This window comes from Schistocerca piceifrons, chromosome 1 (assembly GCF_021461385.2).
Source record: "Schistocerca piceifrons isolate TAMUIC-IGC-003096 chromosome 1, iqSchPice1.1, whole genome shotgun sequence".
Taxonomy (NCBI): Eukaryota; Metazoa; Arthropoda; class Insecta; order Orthoptera; family Acrididae; genus Schistocerca; species Schistocerca piceifrons.
This window is the reverse complement of record NC_060138.1, coordinates 1,044,626,053-1,044,647,048: the sequence shown is the minus strand read 5'-3', so window position 1 is coordinate 1,044,647,048 and position 20,996 is coordinate 1,044,626,053. Positions and strand designations below refer to the sequence as shown.

At 44.1% G+C, this 20,996-nt stretch overlaps 1 protein-coding gene across 1 annotated transcript in view; it reads left to right on the top strand.

Annotated features, from left to right (window-relative positions):
- Nucleotides 1-758: 758 nt before the first annotated feature.
- LOC124730327 (probetacellulin-like) overlaps nt 759-20,996 on the top strand; it is a 101,753-nt gene continuing 81,515 nt past the window's right edge. Inside the window, exon 1 of the mRNA XM_047248501.1 lies at nt 759-1,236. Coding sequence (XP_047104457.1) covers nt 1,038-1,236 — 199 coding nt within the window. The 5' untranslated portion in view covers nt 759-1,037. The remainder of the gene's footprint in view (nt 1,237-20,996) is intronic.

The window sequence follows — 20,996 nt, the reverse complement described above, 5'->3', positions numbered from 1 at the left end:
TTCGAATGTTTTGTTCTATAGTTTGTTTTTTGATACGGCGCTAAAATTTAGGAGCGGTGCAGGTGTTTGGGAAAGGAAGGTGCGTCTCGTTGCTGATGGGTTGGGCGTATTTTATAGCTGTCGACAAGGTCGTCCGTTAGACGAATCGGGACTCTGTATCATTTACGTTGAGTGTCCTTGAGAAAGTACTATGAATGCTTAACATTTTATACTACCTGTTTGGCGAAAGCTTAGCCTGTCTAACCTGAACTTAAGTAAAAAGTAAAGGGGCTCGTTATTTGACATTCAGTAAGGTTTGCGGAGTGACGTCTCCTAGGCTAGTATTGCACTGTCAAAGTTATTTGAAAAATCTTCTACAAAAGCTCGGCCCATGGCCATACTTTAAGTGTTTGATAAAAATGGCGCAGAACACAAAGATTTTTTTGAAACGCCTTTTTTGTAAAAGATACTTGTTAAAGGCCTTTTACAATCTTAGGCGGAGATTAAAGGTACTTCCTTCTAGTAGACCTCCGTTTATCTTGAACAGTCGCTATTCCTCTGTTTCAGAAACCATATTCCAGGCTGTATCCCATCTTGCTTCCGTTCCCAATGACGCGGTGACTTACGAATGAAAATTTTGTCGGTGCGGAAGTGGGAGGTATATATAGGGAAGGGCTGAGTAGAGGGGGAGCCGCGCTCGGGCCGTCTCGTGCGCACTCGGCTCGGACTTCGGCAGCCGGCCGTGTGGGTAAAAGTCGACAGATGCTCTTGGAGCGCCGAAGCGAGAGGAGGGTGTGTGCCGTTGCGCCCATTCCCGTCTGCGTCTGTACGAGTTCAACGTGTGTGTGAGAGGCACAAGTGAAGTGACATGATTCCTTCGAAACTACATACAGCTGCCGAACTGGTGGATATTATCTGATGACAGAACGTGTGTCAGTGTTCTTCAGTGGTGGAGTGCTTTTGCTTTTCTCCCCGCGGGGGGACGGTGCCCTTCACGTAAAGGGAAGTCCGACGTCCTGTTTCGTAGACGTCTGGGATGCGGAATTCAACGCCCCAGAATGAAGGAACACTTCTATGATAATAGTCCTTTGGGCTTTGCCTCATCGCCAAAGTTCCAAACTATGGACTCGGATTTCTCGCGAGATGAGTGGTCGCCCGGCCCTTGGAGTCCTGCAGAGGTTTTAGTAGCAAGAACTCTCACATGTTTATGTGCCACATTAGCGTCTCGCTTCTACAGGTTCCTAGCCAGATTCTCGGGTGAGTAACTGTATATAGCACATAACGTATTACAGCTTTTAATAATTCTGGTTATAATCTCACTATGAATTGTCAAAACTTAAGTCAGTAGTTAGTGTATGTCATGGGATAAACAGTCAGTGGAAAGACTGCTTGGGTGAAGTTACGTAGACGTGGCCTTAAACTGAGCCGCTGCGTAGGCGGGCAGCTTTCTGTACTGGCAATGACTCTTTAAATTTTGGAGGCCTACATGGGTGCCCGTAACGAGTTGTCAAATTGTGGCACCGTTCCGAGCCGTCGATGGAAATTGATTTTGTAAACTGAGTAGTAGTTCTATAGGTGAAGATCTCATTTGGGATCCGTGGAACTTAACGGAAAGACTTGCAACTTCTGTTATATTATACAACTTCTGTTATATTATACATCGGATATTTAAAATGGAAAGAATAATGCTTAAAGAAATACGTTCTGTTTCCGATTTTAGATTTTACATTGAGAATGCTTCTTACGCAACCTGAATGAAACGTTAAAACTCGCATACACTGCAAGGTTAGTGGTACGCTGTAACATGTGAGTAACTACAACATGAATTGCGCGAGATTTTGAAACAGCTGTTCGTCGCCAGCTCGTGCCTGTCAGGGAAACTACAGCCCGTAAGTAGTGGTGACCTAAAGCGGCGCTGCCGGTGTGTTCGTCTGTCTCTCACTTGTCTACCGCCTGTGGGCGATAACATGGTGTACGGGTTCCGTTATCAGTGAACCAGTTCAGCGACTTTTTGCTCCTGTTTTCTTACGCTCGCGCCAGTGCGGGGTCCCTGCAAGTGTTCAAAGACCCTTACGCTCATAACTTTGCGTATTGCAATCTCTTGTTTATTTTTCTGATCGATGTGATAAATGACTTATCATTCGCCCATAATGATGTGAAGAGCAAACGATTGTTGGATTGTTTGTCTTCAAATAGTCGCATTCTGTGGTAAGACAAACGTTGACTTGCGGAAGAAATAGATAACGGCACGTTGCATAATCATTGCAAAGGGTAAAATGTTTGTGTAATACGGTCAAGGGCAAATACAATAAATGTCGAATTATGTTGCATTTTTGGCCATGTCATCTTGTAGTATGCAAAATATTGCGAAAATGTTGAAGATTTTGCCACTGCTGCTTCTGGGACTTCGGTGGGCGAGAAGGTTGGCGTGGCTTGCTAGCGCCTTCCGAAATTTGCGGCTGTGCCAGGGAGAGACTGTCTCGTCCAAATCAAGGTCCGGGCACTACGTCTGTTCTGAAAAGAAAGAAATGTGATACTTCTTAAGACAAAACATACGGTAACGTCACAAAATGATTTCCTTGCTCTTTAAAAAAAGGGCCATGCACTAGGGAACAACAAGCATGCCTCTCGACTCGTAAAATCCTCGTCCAGTAAGAAAATGTCTTGCAATGCATTATCATGACTATTCCTTCAGTAAAATCTTTCGCCGACAATGTCATACTCTAATTGCTTGGTCAGTAAGTACATAGAGGAACGGGAGGCGGCGATACTGGTGCTGGTTACTCGGCGCGAATACCATGCGGCGTTCTGTATACAGGTGGAGATTTAGGGTAACACCGAATTTTATAACATGCTGTTTCGTATAGTGTTTCTTGAACAAATTACGTAAGAACTTCGCTGGTTGTCAGTGAAGGCACACTACCTCCTCTTTGAAATCCTTCTTATTTCAGATCATTTGGAAATACTGTAATACGGCTGTTTTTCCAAGTTGAAATCGATCTTTTAAAATGATTTTCAAACTTCCTTCTACTAGTTTGTGTCAGCATTGGAAAAGTACCGCCAGGCTGGTACAGTAACTGCAAACAAGAAGAAACTTGATATTATTGCAATGACCGTGGCATCCATGGCTACATATTTTTTCCCTGTACAATGCAGTAACCAATCTTAGACGTTAGCACTAAGGCGTGGTGGCGAAGGTTCCGTTATTTTTCAGCTCCATTTATTCGCAGGCCGTATTCTCACGCTTGCAATTGTGCATGTCGGATCAGAAGATACCGGTGCAATCACTGACCGTCACTGCTTCCTCGAATGACTGAGTTGCCGTAGTGACACTAAGAAAAAAAATTCAGCATCAGACTCGTAGATATCATGTGTAGCGTTTCGTTGTGTGTTGTTCAAATACCTTTTACCATTTCGCTTAAGCGATGATGATGATGATGATGATGATGATGATGATACGACGCATGCTTTTTTTCCGTGGAAACTTGATCATGAAGTTTAGATTGTGTGTTGATTTTGACGACTAAAGCACATCGTTGCTATGTCTCGTTTGAAACCAACGTTGTGACGAATTTTTACCATCAGCTACAGAAGTTACATAGCGCTCTGTGTTCAGAAGGTGTTGCATCCCATAAATTTTGGTAGAGTTGCATATAGCCCATTTAAGTCGCTTGTGCATTCCATTTTCCGTTACAGAATGCTGTGTGTAGCCCAATTATCTCTGTAACGGTAAGATAAAACTTGAATCTCTGGAAGTACCGTAGTCTTACTTCAGCACATATTTGTGTCGAGCATTAAGACTGCGTCAATATGACTTCAATGAACGCACCAGCTGAAGTAGAGTACGTCTCCTCTCAGCGTTTGTTTTTGTGAACAAAGAAAGCCATGTAACTGATACGAAGAACCTGACACGTCTGATGCGCCAAAGAAATTAATTAACCAACACGAGTGTGCGGTAGTTAGGAAAGCGCAACACTAATGAAATCAGAGCTTTCTCATAATTTGAAGTTGTGGCATTTGTTCATTTTTTCTCTATAAAGACCATGAAATAAACTTCCCTTGATAATTCCAATGGGATATTAGTTGGAGATAAGTAGGTGCAAGATGGTAAGCATACACGCAGAATAGTTGAATGTTGTTGCTGTGGAAGGCAATTTTCACGGATTACGCATAATGTCAACATTTTAGAGCAAGGATCCAAGTCTGGAATCTATTTAATACAATTTAAATCGACTGCTTAACTCAAAAGCTTACAAAAAAATTGAAGCTTTAAGTAAGTTTGATGTTTCTCGAAAAAGTGGTATTGTATCTTCGTGAAAATTGGAGTTCAGAAAACAGACTCCCATGCTCTCTCTTCAGTGGGAGTCTTATGCTCTTCGGCCTTTCGCAATGGCCAGTTGGAAGGAACTTAACAATAGGCCGTATAGTCTCGACCTGAAGAAGTAATGGCCTTTGTTGGGGCTTGTCATTGTAATAGATACCCAGTTACGACTTGTAGGCTTTCTCGATATTGTTTTCAGCGGAAGAAGGGCAGTTAATTATACTAGAAAATGAAAGGAGACGTTATATTGAGAACCACTGCATACAGGAAAATCGTCGACAGAGCAAGAACCTCTCTCCGGAGAGCAGCACTGTCTTCTGTGCGCGACTGCACTGTCACTTGTTCATTTACACAGTATAAACAGCTAAAATAAATAACAGGGAGTGATGAATCGCCAAAGGTTGGATTTTCGCACTATCCTGACTTAAAATGCACCTTTTCTGGATTACCTTGTATAAACCAAGGGATCATTTCTGTTATAGGAAGAAACTCCGTCACTTAACGTCGAAGCTAGCTGTATATCTCTGATGCGGGGGTGCAAAATATTAGTAATAAGCCAAAGAAACGCACTAATTCCGTGTTAATTGACACAAGCGTGTATTACTATCTTCTATTTTCTGAAGGCGTTCGAAATTTCGTAGCAACCTTCTTTCGTTGAGATAATGAGTAATGAAAGGTTACTGCTTTTCAGCGATGGAGGTACTACTCATTAGTTCTAATGTTTCTTAATATGGTAGGTCATCTGTAGTCATATTTGTAATTTATTTTTCTATAAGCAGGTTCAATCGTTGTAATTCTCAGTAATTCCTAGGTGTCGTGAAAGTAAATAAAGGAAATCACTCGACTTTCCTATTACACGTTCGCGTCAGTTTAACGCGACCACTGCCTCTCTTCGATTTCAGTGTGAAGTAACCACTCCCAGACGTTGTACACTCTTCGCATGCCGCCGTAGTTCAAGTGTGACTGGTATGGTAAAATGACGCTATCCAAAACTGGCAGCAAGGCAACTGTTGTGCACCACGGGCCGTAGATAACAGGGTGAACGCTGGCTGCGGAGATGTGTACGGGCAAATAGAGGTGCAACTGTAGCTCAGCTTACCACCTGGATGAACTAATTGGCCATCAACAGTGTCTTCTCAACGACCGTTAAGTGAACGTTGCAGCTTAGGGGCCTCCGCAACTGGCGCCTGGTTTATGCACCCATGCTGACTCGTGTTCAAATGAATCATATTTTATGCTCCATCGCGTGTACGGCGTGAAACATCTGAAAGCAAACAATCGTCGGAAGGACCCATGCCTGAGGAAAGAGCGTTATGGTCTGGGAAATGTTTTCGTGGTATTCCTGGATGGTCTCATCGTTCTGGAAAGCACAATGGATCAACACAAGTTTGCATCTATCCCTGGGAGCCATGCCCACCCTTACATTTTGTTTGTTTTTCCTCGACACAATATCTACCAGCACGACAGTGCAACGTGTCACACTGCTTGCAATATACGTGCGTTGTTCGAAGAGCACGAGGGTGAGTTTACCGTACTCTTCTAGCCACCAATTGTGCACCCCCCCCCCCCCCCCACCCCTCGGATTTAAGTCCGATCGAGAATCTGTGGTACAACCTTGATCGAGATGTTCACGCCATGGAGCCTCAACCATGAAAGCTAGGGCAGTTAGTTGGCCAGGACACTGGAGTCTACATGGCGCCACATCCCTGTCATACCTTCCAGAACCCCTCTGGCTCTGGTCATGCAGGTCCAAGCTGAAAAAGGTGGTTATTCAGCCCCTTGACAGGTGTTCACAGTAATGTGACTGGACGTGTAGAAACTAAAATTCATTTCATTGTTGTTTCCAGTTAAAAAGTATTCAAAACCAACGTAATAAAAGATGATGATGATAATATTACGTGAAGCGATGTTACTGACTGTGAGAATACTATTTAATTTAGGCTTGAACAATTAGTAAGGATATTACGCCTATGCAGGTTAGCCGAGTATGCGTTAATGGAACAGGTAGCTAATTTGCGAAATTGGCATTGTATTGGACATACGGAATAACAGATTAGAACTTTCATAAGTTGTACAGTTGAGCACGTGATATATTTTTACAGTAACTTTGATTTGATTTTACCGCTAGAAATGATACCGATAAATACACGACGTTCCAAAAACATTTGTCAGATTTCATGAGACTATATGCTCTTCGTGATGAAAGATAGAAACTTGAGATGAATTTTAACTTACATAAGACAAGAATTTTTTCTCAAAAGAATCGTCCATATTTTTTTTACATGCATGTACATTTAACTTTGGGATACTTCTACAATTATATTTAGGATCTAAGTATGTATTAACCTCTCACAAATGTTCAGTGGACAATTGTGGCAACTGAATTGTGTATTGTTTGAAACACAAAACACTCCTTAGCTTGTTCTTGTATTTTGCTGTTGTGGTTGTTTTTATTTGTCATAGGGGTGGAGTTTGTTCTCTCTGTAGTCTTAGTTGTTGGTTTTGATCTTTTCGTTCTGTAGGGAGGGATATCTCAATCGTGGCTTTCAACACACTGCTGGGGAAAATTACCTTAAACTCAGCAAAGTTCATTGATCCACTATTTTCGATTAGTTTTTTTTTTTTATTTTTCAGTTCTATGTCATCCTCTTCTGTGTCGTCTTTTAGTATGTGCCTGCAGAGATTTTTCTTTCGTTATGTGTCAGTTTTCTTCACTTCTAGGTTAGTTGTGTTGTTGGCTCCTATTGTAGAGTTGCTAGATGGTTTCTCTAAACTGTGAAGTTCTTGGTGCGGAATTGCTTGTTGATTTCTCCTGTGGCGAGTTTTGCACTATTTATTCTGTTTGTATCTATATTTGATATTAATATTACTAATCTCGAGCTTAATGTTCTCGTAGGATTATTCTCTCAGTTGAGAAAATTCTTTAGGCTTAGGGTTAGGTGCTAGGAGCCATCCGGACTGGGACGCATACTCTATTACTAGATTTTGGAAGTTTCATATGTGTGTACCAATGTTGCTAAGTTTGCGCCACTTGCCCTGCCCATTTAGAGTCTGATCAGTTCCATTCTACGTTTCTCTTTATTTTCTATTGCTTTTGCGAGGTGCGCTAGATGCTCGGTCGTTTCTTTCGTCGACTTGTACCAGTAGGCTGATAGCCAAGTTCCCCTGTGATCTGTCCAGTCCTGTTTCTGTGCTGGAATACTATGTTAGGTTTTGAAAGTGTTCGTCCAGATCTTTTTTTCTACTTTTGTAACCGCGGTTTTAGTTGCCTGATGAAATGGCAGTTATTTTCCACTTGACTATCTTCGTGGCGTGGCGTCGCGTCGGTATGTAGTGTCGATGGCACTGTAGCACCAATCCTACGTTCAACATAATGTACTGTGGAATGTATGCAGTACGAAGTCTGTACAGAAGTGATAAGAGTATTGAATCTTATGGTACCCTGCTTCGCCTTAAAAGATGTCTAAAACCTAATAGTTTAAGTACACTTTCCTATATGTTTGATCTGGAATCTTTCCTGAGGGCTCCTACGTCTTGAACGAGCACAGATAACCACCTTTGGATTTCCCCTTACATAGCCAACCAGTGTCTTGAAACTGCTGGTACCATCGTCGAATACTTAGAGTTGTAGGGTGGTGCGGTGCTGTGCTCTGCTCCATGCGGACGTTGGGCCGCCCAGTTTGTAACTGAATGGAATTGGTGGAGACAGGCGAGGAAAACTCCGTCTGTTCAGGTGTTAACGCCGTCTCGACTTCCCGCCTCCGCAGCCGAGATCGCTATCATACGCTTGTGCGATGCGTCTCGTCTCGGAGGTAAGCCAGTTCAAATTCCGGTAGTGGATGAAATTTGGCCTGCAAAAGGAAGAGAAGTGGTGTTGGAAAGTTCCTGATTTCCAGTCTTTGTACCAGTGTCATGGATTAACTTGCAAACCTCTTTGCAGTGTCTTCTGAAGTGAGGGTGTTGATGGTGATTCTTCCGTCCGATTAGGAAGGTAAGCACACCCGCGGTTGGTGATAGTTGACAGCAGTAGGCTATATGCCAGCACCGGATTTAACCCCCTCCCTTCTAAACGCCATCATCATCATCCGCCAGAAATGTAACACTGCACTGTACATACTTCCATTACACTCACAAATACTCTACAAGCACGTGTGAACAGGCAAGTCACATATCCACAATAAAAGGGACCATTATGCTTGGCGGAAGAAACCCCTTTCCGGCTAAGCGCCTGAGCCTACTCTTTCGGACCTCCCAGCCAACAGCGCCAGACGACTTCACTTTTTATTCATTTCGACTGAATACACAGTGGGTAATGAACGAGCTATCGGCATCACAGTGACGTCTATCGGCATCCACATGAACCGGAAACTTAAAATTGCCGCCGGCAGAAGCATTTAGTTACGATGCGTACATTAAAAATCTGCCTGTAGTTTCTACAGGGGATGCGCAAAAATGTGGAAACACTGAAAACACATTACTATGTGTAACACGGCGTAGGAAAATGGTTGGCTTTCAAAATAGCGTTCACTCGTCTCGGAATGGTCAAATACTGGTCCTGTATGGTTTAGAAGGTAATTTTATTCCACTCTTCCTGCAGAATAGTGGCAAGTTCAGGTAACTAGTATGATGGAAGTGGATGGCTTGTTTTCCTCTTACGGGCATTCGCGTCACTGAAGACTTTGTAATTCCAAATCGTCCTGCACCTTACTTACGGAGCATCCTTAGTGCTGTAATGCTGCTCAAAAGGTCCGCGAGGGCGATATTCAGTTCTGCTGTGACTTTTGAAGCTGTCGCCGTCGTATTTTCCACCACAATCCTGTTCAGTATCCATCCTTCACGCCCACTCGACACTCCATGTTGTGACTTAACGGTGGTGATCTTCCGCTTTTCTTGTATGCGGTATTACTCTTGGAGAGGTGGCTGCTGAAACACCGAACCCTTCGGTTACCTTCGTTACGGAACCACTCACCACACGAGCACTAATAATTGGCCCACGTTCGAATTCACTTTGCTCCGACATAATGCGCTCACGGCTACACGGAGCGCTATTCTGGTCACGACTGACACTTTCAACGTATTAATGCATCGCAGAGCTGCCGTTCGTTGTCAAATACGACAGAGCTATCTGCACGCTTGGCTAGCGTCTGCATTTATGCTCAAGCGTTCATTTCTCTGAGTGTTCCCATATTTTTGCCCACCCTCTGTCTGTAGAAGAATGTAGTCTTGTGAATTCGAATCAATCCGTGTGAAACGCACTGTTACCGGTGTTGACATCGAACTCGTTCTTTACTTCACGGTGCTCAATTAGACAAAGAGTGCACCGTGTTGCGGTAAATAGTCAAGTGTCCTGTAAACCAGTAGGCGACAGAGTGCCTGGATTTTTGGAAATTGGATAGTTATTTGCACGAGACAGGGGTTATATAATACACAGTGGTCATCGTCATGTCAGCATGTGATAATAGTGAAGGGTGGACCTATAGTTTGGCCGAGGCGCACTGTTGACGAAGGCAGTGCGCAAGCGCCCCCCACCCCCCTTGTGTTGCTGACCCTCGATCCACCCGGAAACTGGCCGCGCCGGCCGGCGACTGCTGTGGCGTGGCGTCTGGCAGCGAGCTGAACAAATGAGCGCAGCGCGGCCGTTCCGCTACCAGCTTCCCAGCCCCGGCCCCGGCCGTTCCCAGCGCGGCTCCAGCCGGCCGACGGCTCGCTGGCTGGCTGGTCTGCTCTGGCCGCCGCGGCGCCCGACGCCACCCGCTCACGCACACAGTTAACGACGCAGGTGCGTGAGAGCGGCAGCGGCGCGCAGGTGTGCGCGCACGCTACGCAACGCTGCCCGCGATTCGCCCGACAACGCCTTCTCTTTCAGATTTTTACCCGCTCCTCGTTTCTCCGGAATTACTTTCGAACTGAGGAGAAGCTGTCGTCCCAAATCTTCCCTACAGTCTCATCAAATTGTTCACTGTTGTTAATTGCCCAGAATAATCTGCAGTCGTGCGTACAGTTTTACCGATTTTGATACATTAAAGCTGAAACCCAATTAAATTACGCTAACTGCCTTTAAATCGTGGCTGATAGGATCTAACAGTCTGCTGGGTCATCACATACAAAATCGTGTTACAATGCTGCAATTCAGGATTTCTAACGAAATTTTCTAATTATCTGGTGTTGGTTGCGTTGGCGATGCATGTAAAGGGCAATACGAAAGTTCTAATGATCGCTAAAATTCAAACTGTGACTGTGAAGCATAATAATGCTTGTAGCCCTTTCCTGTATATTAACCCTTCAAAGCGACATATTTTTTCCAACGGTCGATGACATGGCGGAGACCTTGCAGGACGAATGAGAATACATTCCCTAATTTTAAATGTCCGTGAAATTCTTATTAATCAATATTTGCACGCAGGACAGTGTGTAATCCGTTCTCAGGACCGTGAGAATATTAGGTTAAGTTAGTACTACACTAAAATACCACACATGCTCCTGCGTTGTCGACCAAACGACGTGGCTGGCTCTGAGCACTACGGGACTTACCGTCTGAGGTCATCAGTCCCCTAGAACTTACAACTACTTAAACCTAACTAACCTAAGGACATCACACACATCCGTGCCCGAGGCAGGATTCGAACCTACGACCGTAGCGGTCGCGCGGTTCCAGACTGAACTGCCTAGAACCGCTCGGCCACACCGGCCGGCCAAACGACGTGAACGGATAGAGATGTCATTAGTTGATTTCTTCAGGAAACTGTGACCCTCTCCTCTAATTCGTCCAGAGTGCGTGGGTTCGTTCGGTACATCTCTTTCGTGGCGCAACCACACAAGAAGTCGCAAGGGGGTGGGGTCTAGGCTTCTCGGATGCCATTCATGGGGTCCTCCCCGTCCCAGCCAACGTCGTGGAAAGTGTTCGTCCATTCAGTCACGAATGGTGCAGGTAGCATGAGCTGGAGCTCCGTCTTGCTGCAAAAGAATATCCACATGTCGCTTTTAAGGGTTAATATACAGGAAAGGGCTACAAACATTCATTCAGCATCTGTCGTTACCAATTACCGTTTATGGTGTCTCGTAATATGAGTGGACCAGGGAGACGATCTGCAGTCATACCGCACAAGACTTTCAATTTTGATCGACTGTGTGATTTTCCAATTGTCATCCCGGGATTTGTTTCTGCGCAGTAATGACAGTTCTGTCGATTGACGGATGCCCTAAAGTGACACACCGCCACATCGCTCCAAATAATATTTTTGAATAAATCTGCCCAATGGGTATGCCATGACAGCATAATTTCCTCGTATTGCACCTGCCTCTCACAACACACCCAAGATAACTCTTGAAAATAACGGGATTTCCAGGGATTCCACAACAGGTCCTTTTTTAACATAAGACGCACCGTGTGCCTGCTGATTCCAGTCTCACGAGCTGCGTGGCATGTTGATTTGCCAGGACGTCACTTGAAGATTTCCCTCAACGTCTCAACATTTTCTGAAGATAGCACCACCGAAGGTCGTCCTTCTCGTGGGTGATCCACAACTGACAACGTTGCCATTAGCGTAGTGTGACAATTCGTAATGGTTTTCGCAAGTGTGCTATGATGGCCACCATCGCTGAATGACGGTAATAGATCGCCACACTTCAAACCGCGAAGCAACCTGGGTGCGCTCTTGTAAGGTCAACCTTCCTGCCATCTCGTCGTATATCGTAAAGATGATGATGTGGACGGTTAAAGTATTCCCAGGGATCCAGTAACAATAAAAAAAAGTTCATTAATAAATACAGACAACCACATAACTTACTGACATTTAAAACTAGGATGTGACTTCACACGCACCCAGTTGATTGTAGACGTCTTCGAGGAAACGTTTGACCGCGACAACCATTTCGTAGTTATTTGCATGCAATGCTTTTTCAAACAAACAAAGAGGAAGAAGTAACTGGATGCCATGTTACGACAATACGAGTATGAGCAAAAACCGGACAACCCGCAGAAGCAACATGTTAATGTGTCCCTTGTAGAATGAGCTATGGGGCGTTGTCATGGCGCCGAAAACGTCACCCTGCCCAGTTTCCCGCCGACATTTCGACTTCAGACACTGCCGCAAACCATGAGGAGTTTTTGGTAGTATGCTCCTTTGACAGTTTGCCTCTTAAGACGATTTTCTGTTAGCACCACGACAGAAGCACATTACCCCATCACTTTAGGGTCTTCACCGTTTTCTACGGTTGTGAATCTGTTTCTACTGATTTTTGCTCTTTGTCTCGGGGTCATACTGATACACACAGAATTCGTCCAAGGCGGTTAAAGAAGTCATCTAGACTGGCCTGACACAACTGCAACATTTCCGCTGATGCCTCGTTTCGGCGCGCCTGTTCAATTTATGTTGAGCAATTGCGGAACACAGCGACAGGCAATCTTTGTCGGTCCAAAATGTCTTGTAAGAGGGTGAAAACTGATCCATAAGACAATTTCACTTCTTCCACTATCGTCTCGTTTGATATTCAAGTGTTCGACCACCAAGGCGTTCTCTTCGCTTGCAATTTCCGTTTCTTCACCGAGAGATGATCTGCAAATTGTTGCCATACACTTCCACGAACTTAGCGTCGATTTTGACAGCGTTGTTCCTCTTGGAATGCAAAGACGAATTAGCGTACGGTACTCCACTTTCTCTGTGGGCTGCCCTATTATGTTTTTGGCTGGTGTAGAGGTGTGTTAGCTACGGTGTCGCAAGGGTTTCGATGCGTACCAGGACGGCAGTCGTGTACTTCCAAACCAAAAAAATTAATTACGTAATTTTATTTTTTCGATGTTGTTATTTCAACTTGGACTATCTCTCGTAATATTTAGACTGATTATTAAGAGTGATCCGCTGTTCTAGGCGTAATTTTTGTGTTGGCATGCAGTGTTTGACGCATATTACGCACATGGTATTACGGCTGTGTTTATGGGGTGAATGCGAGTGACCGCTAATGCACCAGCCGTGACGTAGAGTTCAACGCCTCGTCCTCCTTACCTGTGCTCCAGTCCGCTCTGCCCGTTGCTTCTTTCTCCAACAGCGCTTCGATCCCCTGGTGCTAAAATATGAAATGCTGTACTCTCCGCATAACGGTCCCTTAATGTTGCAGCGGTTGGGGTACTTTTATCTTAAGATGTTGTACTTTTATCTTAAGATGTTTTACTATAAATGAGTAAATGTTTTATGAGAATAAAGGAAACACTGTGTGTGCTATCTGCAAATTGAGAAAGAACAGATTGGTGCGTAAGATACTAACGTTTTCGATTTGCATGTAGGTATTCCGTTCGCTATGGGGATATTTATCGATTCTGTTTTTATTTGTCGTTCACTGTTACTATTTAAGTTAAAATTTCATCATTTGGAGATAGTGAGTGGAGCTGTGGACGCTTTTGACATCATGTTCAGGAAGATCTTTGAGGCCTGACGAAGGTTGTTTAAACTCATTAATTGAATATGATCCATATCGGTGTACTCGAGAACTGGCAGTTGTGATGAAATGTGATCAATTCACCATCGTGTGGCAGTTACATGCAAAGGGGATTTTTTTTTTTTTTTTTTCAGGAGGGTGTATAGGTAACGCTTGCTGTAAGTTGAAAATCTCTAAAATTAGCGGATGGCCGTAAGTACTTCCCTGCTTTGCTCCTCATCAATTGGCTCGTGAACAGCACCGAACAATACCGTGCTGTATCGTTACTGGTGACGAGAAATGGTGCCTTCGTACTAACAAAAGGGAAAGAAAGGAATGATTGAGACCAGACAAAGCAGTAACTTCTCCCCGTAGAAAGACTTGCGCGCATCCACGAAAGATAATGTCGTGCATCTAGTGTAACAGCGACGTTGTAGAGTACTACTAATTGCTCCCCGGAGGTGTAACCATTGCTGCTCATGTATGCACCAACCCATTATTTTAAAATCTCTCCCAGTTGTGAACTGTAACATTGTCTTAATTGGAACAAACACTAGTCAGTAACTAATCTCTATTTTAAAAATACGAGCCTATTTTTCGCTTACAGAAGTCTTAAATATGGAATCGATTGAAGTTATGAAACTGTACACATTTCCCGTGCTATTTATTTCATTTGTTCCTAATTTCAGGAACAGTTTTAACTTAAAACGAAACTCCATAATCGGTACTGAGAATGGTTACACACCAGTTATCAAATATGTGATACATTTACGACAACGTGTTTCAGCGCTACGTTATCCTATTATCAAGTGCTATAAAACAAGAAAATGTTTTAATACATCCCAATACTATGCATACTAACAATCATGTAAACACATATATTGTCCTGCAGTATAAAATTCCATAGGTTTTGATGCCATTAGGCATAGTCACACGTAAAAAGCCAACAGCAAACCTGCGTTGTTAAACATAAAACTCATAATTAAACATCTCATAATACTCCCACAAGGCCAAAATGAGTTTCATGTTTGACAATGCATGTTTGCTACTGGCTTCTTACGTTTGACGGTGCCTAGTGACGTAGTAACCTTATGGTATGCTATACTGCAAGACAATATAGATATTTACGTTGTTGTTAGTATGTGTAGTATTGCAATGTATTGATTCATTTCCTTGGTTCTTAGCAATTGATAATGGGATAACCTAGTGCCTAGTTACGGTAAATATCACACGTTTGACAACAGGTGCGTAACGTTCTCAGTACTGATTCACTAGACAGTAGTGCAACGAGTTTACAACAGAAATTCGTAAGTCATACGCAAGTACTTCTGCAACGCACATACATGGCAAAAGCTCAAACAAGTAGCAGAGTGGAGCTACATTATACAATCATCCCCAGACATTCGAGTGTATTTTTCCCAATGTAGCCTACATTGTGATCATATATAGTCTGCGAAAATAGTCTTCATTCAGAGTTACTTGTAAACATTTCCAGGCATTTACTGAACCGCACCCCCTAAGCCGACAGCGGTCTACTGTAGACATAAGTTTACGAATCTGAATCTATGAGATAATCTAGCTGCTGAAAGAAATTACCTGTTCGGAAAAGTTCAACACCGCATATGCGAAAATCGCACTGTGTAACTCGTAAAATGTTTACAGTAAGATGTGCCATCAGACGCACAGGACAGAGTACAACGACGCATTTGAAAGTTTACTGTATGGGTGCTCATAACTTCACAAAGTTAGGTTTTTCATGTTACGCTGTTAATATCCACATGGTAATTGGACAAATTAACTTAGATTGCAACTAAGGTTGTATTTTATTTTCGTTCATTATTTTGAGCTCCGTTCTTTATATAGTGCCATGGTAGATTCTTTCTGGAATACTAAGTACTAGAAGATTAAAAAGAAATTGTTGTCTGTCTACACGAGCGCTGTCAACATTTAAACGTGTTTAACGCAACGCCAGAGTTGTGTAAGGAAAGTGCCAATAAATGATTTTGGTATTCTTCCTAGTGATGTCACACAAAATGGTTCAAATGGCTCTGAGCACTATGGGACTCAACATCTATAGTCATCAGTCCCCCACAACTTAGAACTACTTAGACCTAACTGACCTAAGGACGTCACACACACCCATGCGATGTCACACATTGTGGCACGAGTACTGCATGAACTGATACGTGATCTTTAGGTTGAATCAGATTGTTTTTCCTTGTTTGGCTTTTTACAACGTTGATTACATATTGTCCACTATGCAATAATAAAGTAATACAGCGAAAATACTGCTTCAGTCACTGTGTTACACTAAAAAGAGAAACTACAAACGACATTTGTGTGTGTGTGTGTGTGTGTGTGTGGGGGGGGGGGGGGAGGGGACGAAGACGACTGGGTTGTTTGATACTAAACGACTTCGCCCATGCACTCAAATTGCAGATGCATAATGGTATCGTGAAGAAAATAAATCCATTGACTTCAGTTCATGTGTCCGAATATATTTAGTAATGCAGGATAGTATTGAAACTGTAGATCTGTGTAAATATATTGCGAAAACTAATTGCAGGGCTGTGGATGCTTCAGTTGTCTATCGGAGTTGCGCTGTCTTGACATTGGCTTCTGGACCCATACTTAAGGTCTGCCCACTCTTCAACAAGACTTGGTGGCGGCTGGTTACAATTTGCGATGTAGTTCATTATTAGAATTCTTTTAAATTTTATGGCTCGGTAATGTACTGCTTGAGACGACCGCAGACGGATAGACTTGTGAAATGACGGATGATTCCCCATTATATATGAACTGTTAAATGTCTGCTCCTCGTTTTTCTCCTCCATCTACGCACATTAATTCTGTGACTGCGCTTTCAGTTGTTCTGTCACTTGCAGTGCTCGGCCAGGTCGGTAACGTTACTCAGTTTGACTTATTAGTCCACGTGTTTGTTACCTGGCTAGAGTATCTGCCCGTCTGTCTGGTATGTTCCATTATATCCACTTAATAGAGGTCACTCAAACTTATTATCCTTGATCTCTCGTCCAGCCATCCGAAGCTTAAAACTTTTGAGAGACTGGTGTCAAAATGAAGTGTCTAGTAACCTTTCTTCCGAAATACAGTAAAATGTAATGCTGCGTGTCAAATATTTAGAGATTATATTTGATGGATTTTTGTGTTGAAGACAATCACTTAAACGAATTTGTGGGAATCACAGCATCCTACGTCAGAACCTCGTCGTATACTGCACCATTTTTCGCAGTTCTATGGTTTACAGTGCAAGCTTCCTCTAAAATGCTTTCTTGTCGTACGAGATATCATTTAAAACAGTTGCCTCATCTTCTTTCATACTACTTGCCTGAGTCGAAAACGTAATTCTTAATCATGTGTCACGGGGAAGGTCATTGCTGCGTATTCACTTCACCTGCTCTTGACTAGTCTACCCGAGTGCTCGCCCTTCTGCGCTGCGCTGAAAAGATTTGTGACAAAATTTTCACTCTAAACGCCTGTTCATCATTCACCGTTCGTTTATGACCTCTTATTTAAGAGTGATTATCCGAAATCGTTTGTAGATCAGAACTTGTAACAGCAGTCTCCGTCGTTGAGATTTACGCACTTACAAAATTCACCTGCTCTGGTCTCCTTTTATTAATTATGAACATAATAAATAATTGGGTCCTTAAATTACCTTCTTTCGGCGAGGGTCAAATCACTGCTGTTACAGCTACGCACCTGCATTACGCATTGAGGTGTACTTCACTTAATTTTTGTGAGCGCATAAGAAACACGTGTACCTCTTACATTAAGCATTTACTAGAGTGACTCGTACTGACTACACTTGCATATATTTTGTGTCAGCTCCACTTTAAAAGCTGTTTACGTATTTAATGACGCCCGATGTAATTTTTAGGAAACGAATAATGATACGGTAGCAGATGTCAGTGGCAGATGCGTTCGCCGTAACATGAAGATTAATATTGAGCTCTTTACTGACAAAAGTCTGCCTTCCGAATATGGTTACAGACATGGCTTTTCGAAATCGGTGTATGCGAGGCAGTATTTATTCAAATGTATATTCGTGTAGGCGAAAAGTTCAGTTTAATACTAGACCGAAACAGGACTGTTGGGGGCTGAAGAAACTGAAGACTGCGTTTCACTCCGTAATACAGGTCTTTTCACAAAGAGGAAAGACGATGTAGTTAGAAACACTGTAGGTAGATTCAGAGAACCAGTATTCAAAGAAGATTGAACGAGCATTGTGCTGAAGCCATCGAATATGTCGCTCAGCGATCATGAAAAGTTGAGTTACAGAGATTAGGGTACGTGCATATCCGACACACAGTTTTCCTTTTCCTCTCACTGAAGATGCGAATATAATGCCTTGTGTAGGACGCATGCTGCCGCCTCCCCCCCCCCCCCCCCCCCCCCCACCCCACACACACTCCGATTGCCTTTGCTGTACCATTTTTAAGTATGTTTGCGTAGTATATTGCTCATCTCATAATGCAAATCTCCGATGAGTGTCTTCTGACAGGAGGCGTGCGCGTCTATTTTTTGAAGTGTAGGTATGCGTATGAAGACTTGTATACTTGGCGCGTTATTTATGATGTCGCCGAAGAAAACCACCGCTCAGAGAACGAACGTGTGTCTAGGTCTTGGGGATCTGTCGCCCTTTGGCAAAAGCCGGATCCCAGTATGGAGGCACTCGCTTGCCTTTTATATATATAAGGCAGTGGAATGCCTTTGTTGTGAGCCCCAGGCGTGGGTACTTCGTGGGGCGGCTCGGCGCGACTCGACTCGGCGCTCGCTCTTCATTTGGGCAGCGGCGCAGCTGTGCACGCATTGTCATTTCCAATTCACCGCCGCGCTTGAAAAACTGCGTCGAGCACCGGTCTTTCTCCCGGCGGTAAACAAACGCGCCGTTGATTGGTAGTGCGACAACTCGCTGCTTACATGCGCGGCCAACCGTGGGAGTGTAAGGCGCCGGGGGGCGGAGAGGGAGGAGGAATCACCAACGGATCAGGGCACACGCCCGCAGCCTTTGTCAGCAAGACGCGCCTCCTAAACGGTGCAGAACCGCCAAGGATACGCCGGCCTCGCGTGAGCTTTTTGTTGCGGCGTGTGTGCGAGGGCACAAAGTATCATTTCAGTGATGGTCGCCGTGTATATGCAGCAGGTGTATCAGACCCTTTTAAGCGCTCCGGGAAGGCCTTTTTTGCCCTCTCCGTGCTCGACACGAAAATGTACACTCGACTCCGATGCCGCCGCCGCCGCCGTGCACCACGGCCCTCCGCCAGTAATTCAGCAGTGGGCGTCATTGTTGCGATCTAAACGGCCTCGCAGCTGCCATTATGTGTAATGCTAATGGACATAACTTTAATATATAGGCTACTTAATTCGATGGAACGCCGGGCAGATTGGGAGGAAGTGGGGAACAAGATCATATTGCCGGCTTTAAGAAGTTGTTTTAATTTTAGGGAAAGGGTAGGGTCGCTGTAATTTGCCTGTATCATCGCAAGCGTGACTGCCCACAGAGTGGGTCGGAGTTCTATTTATATGCCTATTGTGGTGCCGCTATAGGCTAGAGGTAAAAAAGACAGCTTGTGTTTCGTGGAGTGTGACGTCGATTATGACGGTACAGTATCGCGACTGTTATCCACAATTCTACCATGGCGTCGTTCTCCGGTCCTCTCAGATCGTCAGACGAACTCTTAATTTGCTACTACCAGATGTGTTTACACCCGCACTCGAAAGAGTTACGGTAACATTCCAGTGAAATTCGGGGACATCTCTCTCTCTCTCTCTAAATTGTCGTTTTCTTTTTCCGGAACTTGGTGTGTCCCTTGCGATATACGTTGAGATCAAACGAATATTACACTGAGGTGAAAAAGTCATGGGATACGTCCTAAATCGTGTCGGACTTCCTTTTGCACGATGTAGTGCAGCAACTCTACGTGGAATGTACTCACAAAGTCGTCAGAAGTTCCCTAGAGAAATATTGAGCCATGCTGCCTCTATAGTTGTCCATAATTGCGGAAGTGTTGCCGGTGTAGAATTTCGTGCTCAAACTGACCTTTCGATTATGTACCATGAATGTTCTGTGGGATTAATGTGGGCCATCTGGGTGGCCAAACCTTTCACTCGATTTGTCCAGAATGCTCTTCAAACCAGTCGAGAACAGTTGTGGCCTGGTAACATGGCGCATTGCCATGCGTAAAACTTCCATCATTGTTTGGGGACATGAAGTCCATGAATGGTTGCAGATGGTCTCCTAGTAGCCGAACATGATCATTGCTATTCAATGATCATTGCTATTCAATGATCACACAGCCCACACCATTACGGAGCCACTACCGCCTTGCACAGCGGCTTGTTGACGACCCTGTTCCATTGCTTCGCAGGGTCTGCGCCACGCTCGAACCCTACCGTCACCTCTTACCAACTAAAATCTCCAATCACCTGACGAGGCCACGGTTTTCCAGTCATCTAGGGTCTAACCAATATGGTCCCGAACGCAGGAGACGCGCTGCAGGTGACGCCGTCCTGTTACCAGTGGCACTCATGTCGGTCGTCTGCTGCCATAACCCACTAGCTAAATTTCGCCGCACTGTCCTAACGGATACGTTCGTTGTTGTACGTCTCACATAGATTCCGCGGTTATTTCACAAAGTATGTTCGTCTCTTGGCTCTGACGACTCCATGTAAACGTCGCTGCTCTTGGCCGTTAACTGAAGGCTGTCGACCACTGTATTGTCCATGGTGAGAAGTAATGCTTGAAATTTGGTATTGTCGGCACAATCTCGACAGTGCAGAATATTGAATTCCCCAACGCTTTCGGAAATGGAATGTCTCATCTGTCTAGCTCCAGATACCATTCCGCGTCCAAAGCCTGTTAATTCCTGTCGTGCGCCCATACTCACAAAGGAAACCTATTTACATGAGTCACCCGGGTACAAATGAGAGCTGAAACAACGCACCGCCCTTTCATACCGTGTGTACGCGATATTACCGCCATCTCTATATGTACATATCGCTATCCCCTGGCTCTTTGTCACCTCAGTGTATAATTGAATAAATCAGAGATGCCCTTCGGGGTCTCCCAGCCAGTCATTCTATTCGTCTTTACTCATGAGATTTTCCTGTATTCTGACCTACGGTCGTTTCTTCCACTGGCATGGCGTATTTCGACCTTAATGCTTTTAAACCCTCCGGAATACTGCACGTTGACAAAAGAAATACGAGTTTGATTCGGATAAGAAAATTTTACTTGTTAATGGAACCCTAGCGTGTGAAAAAC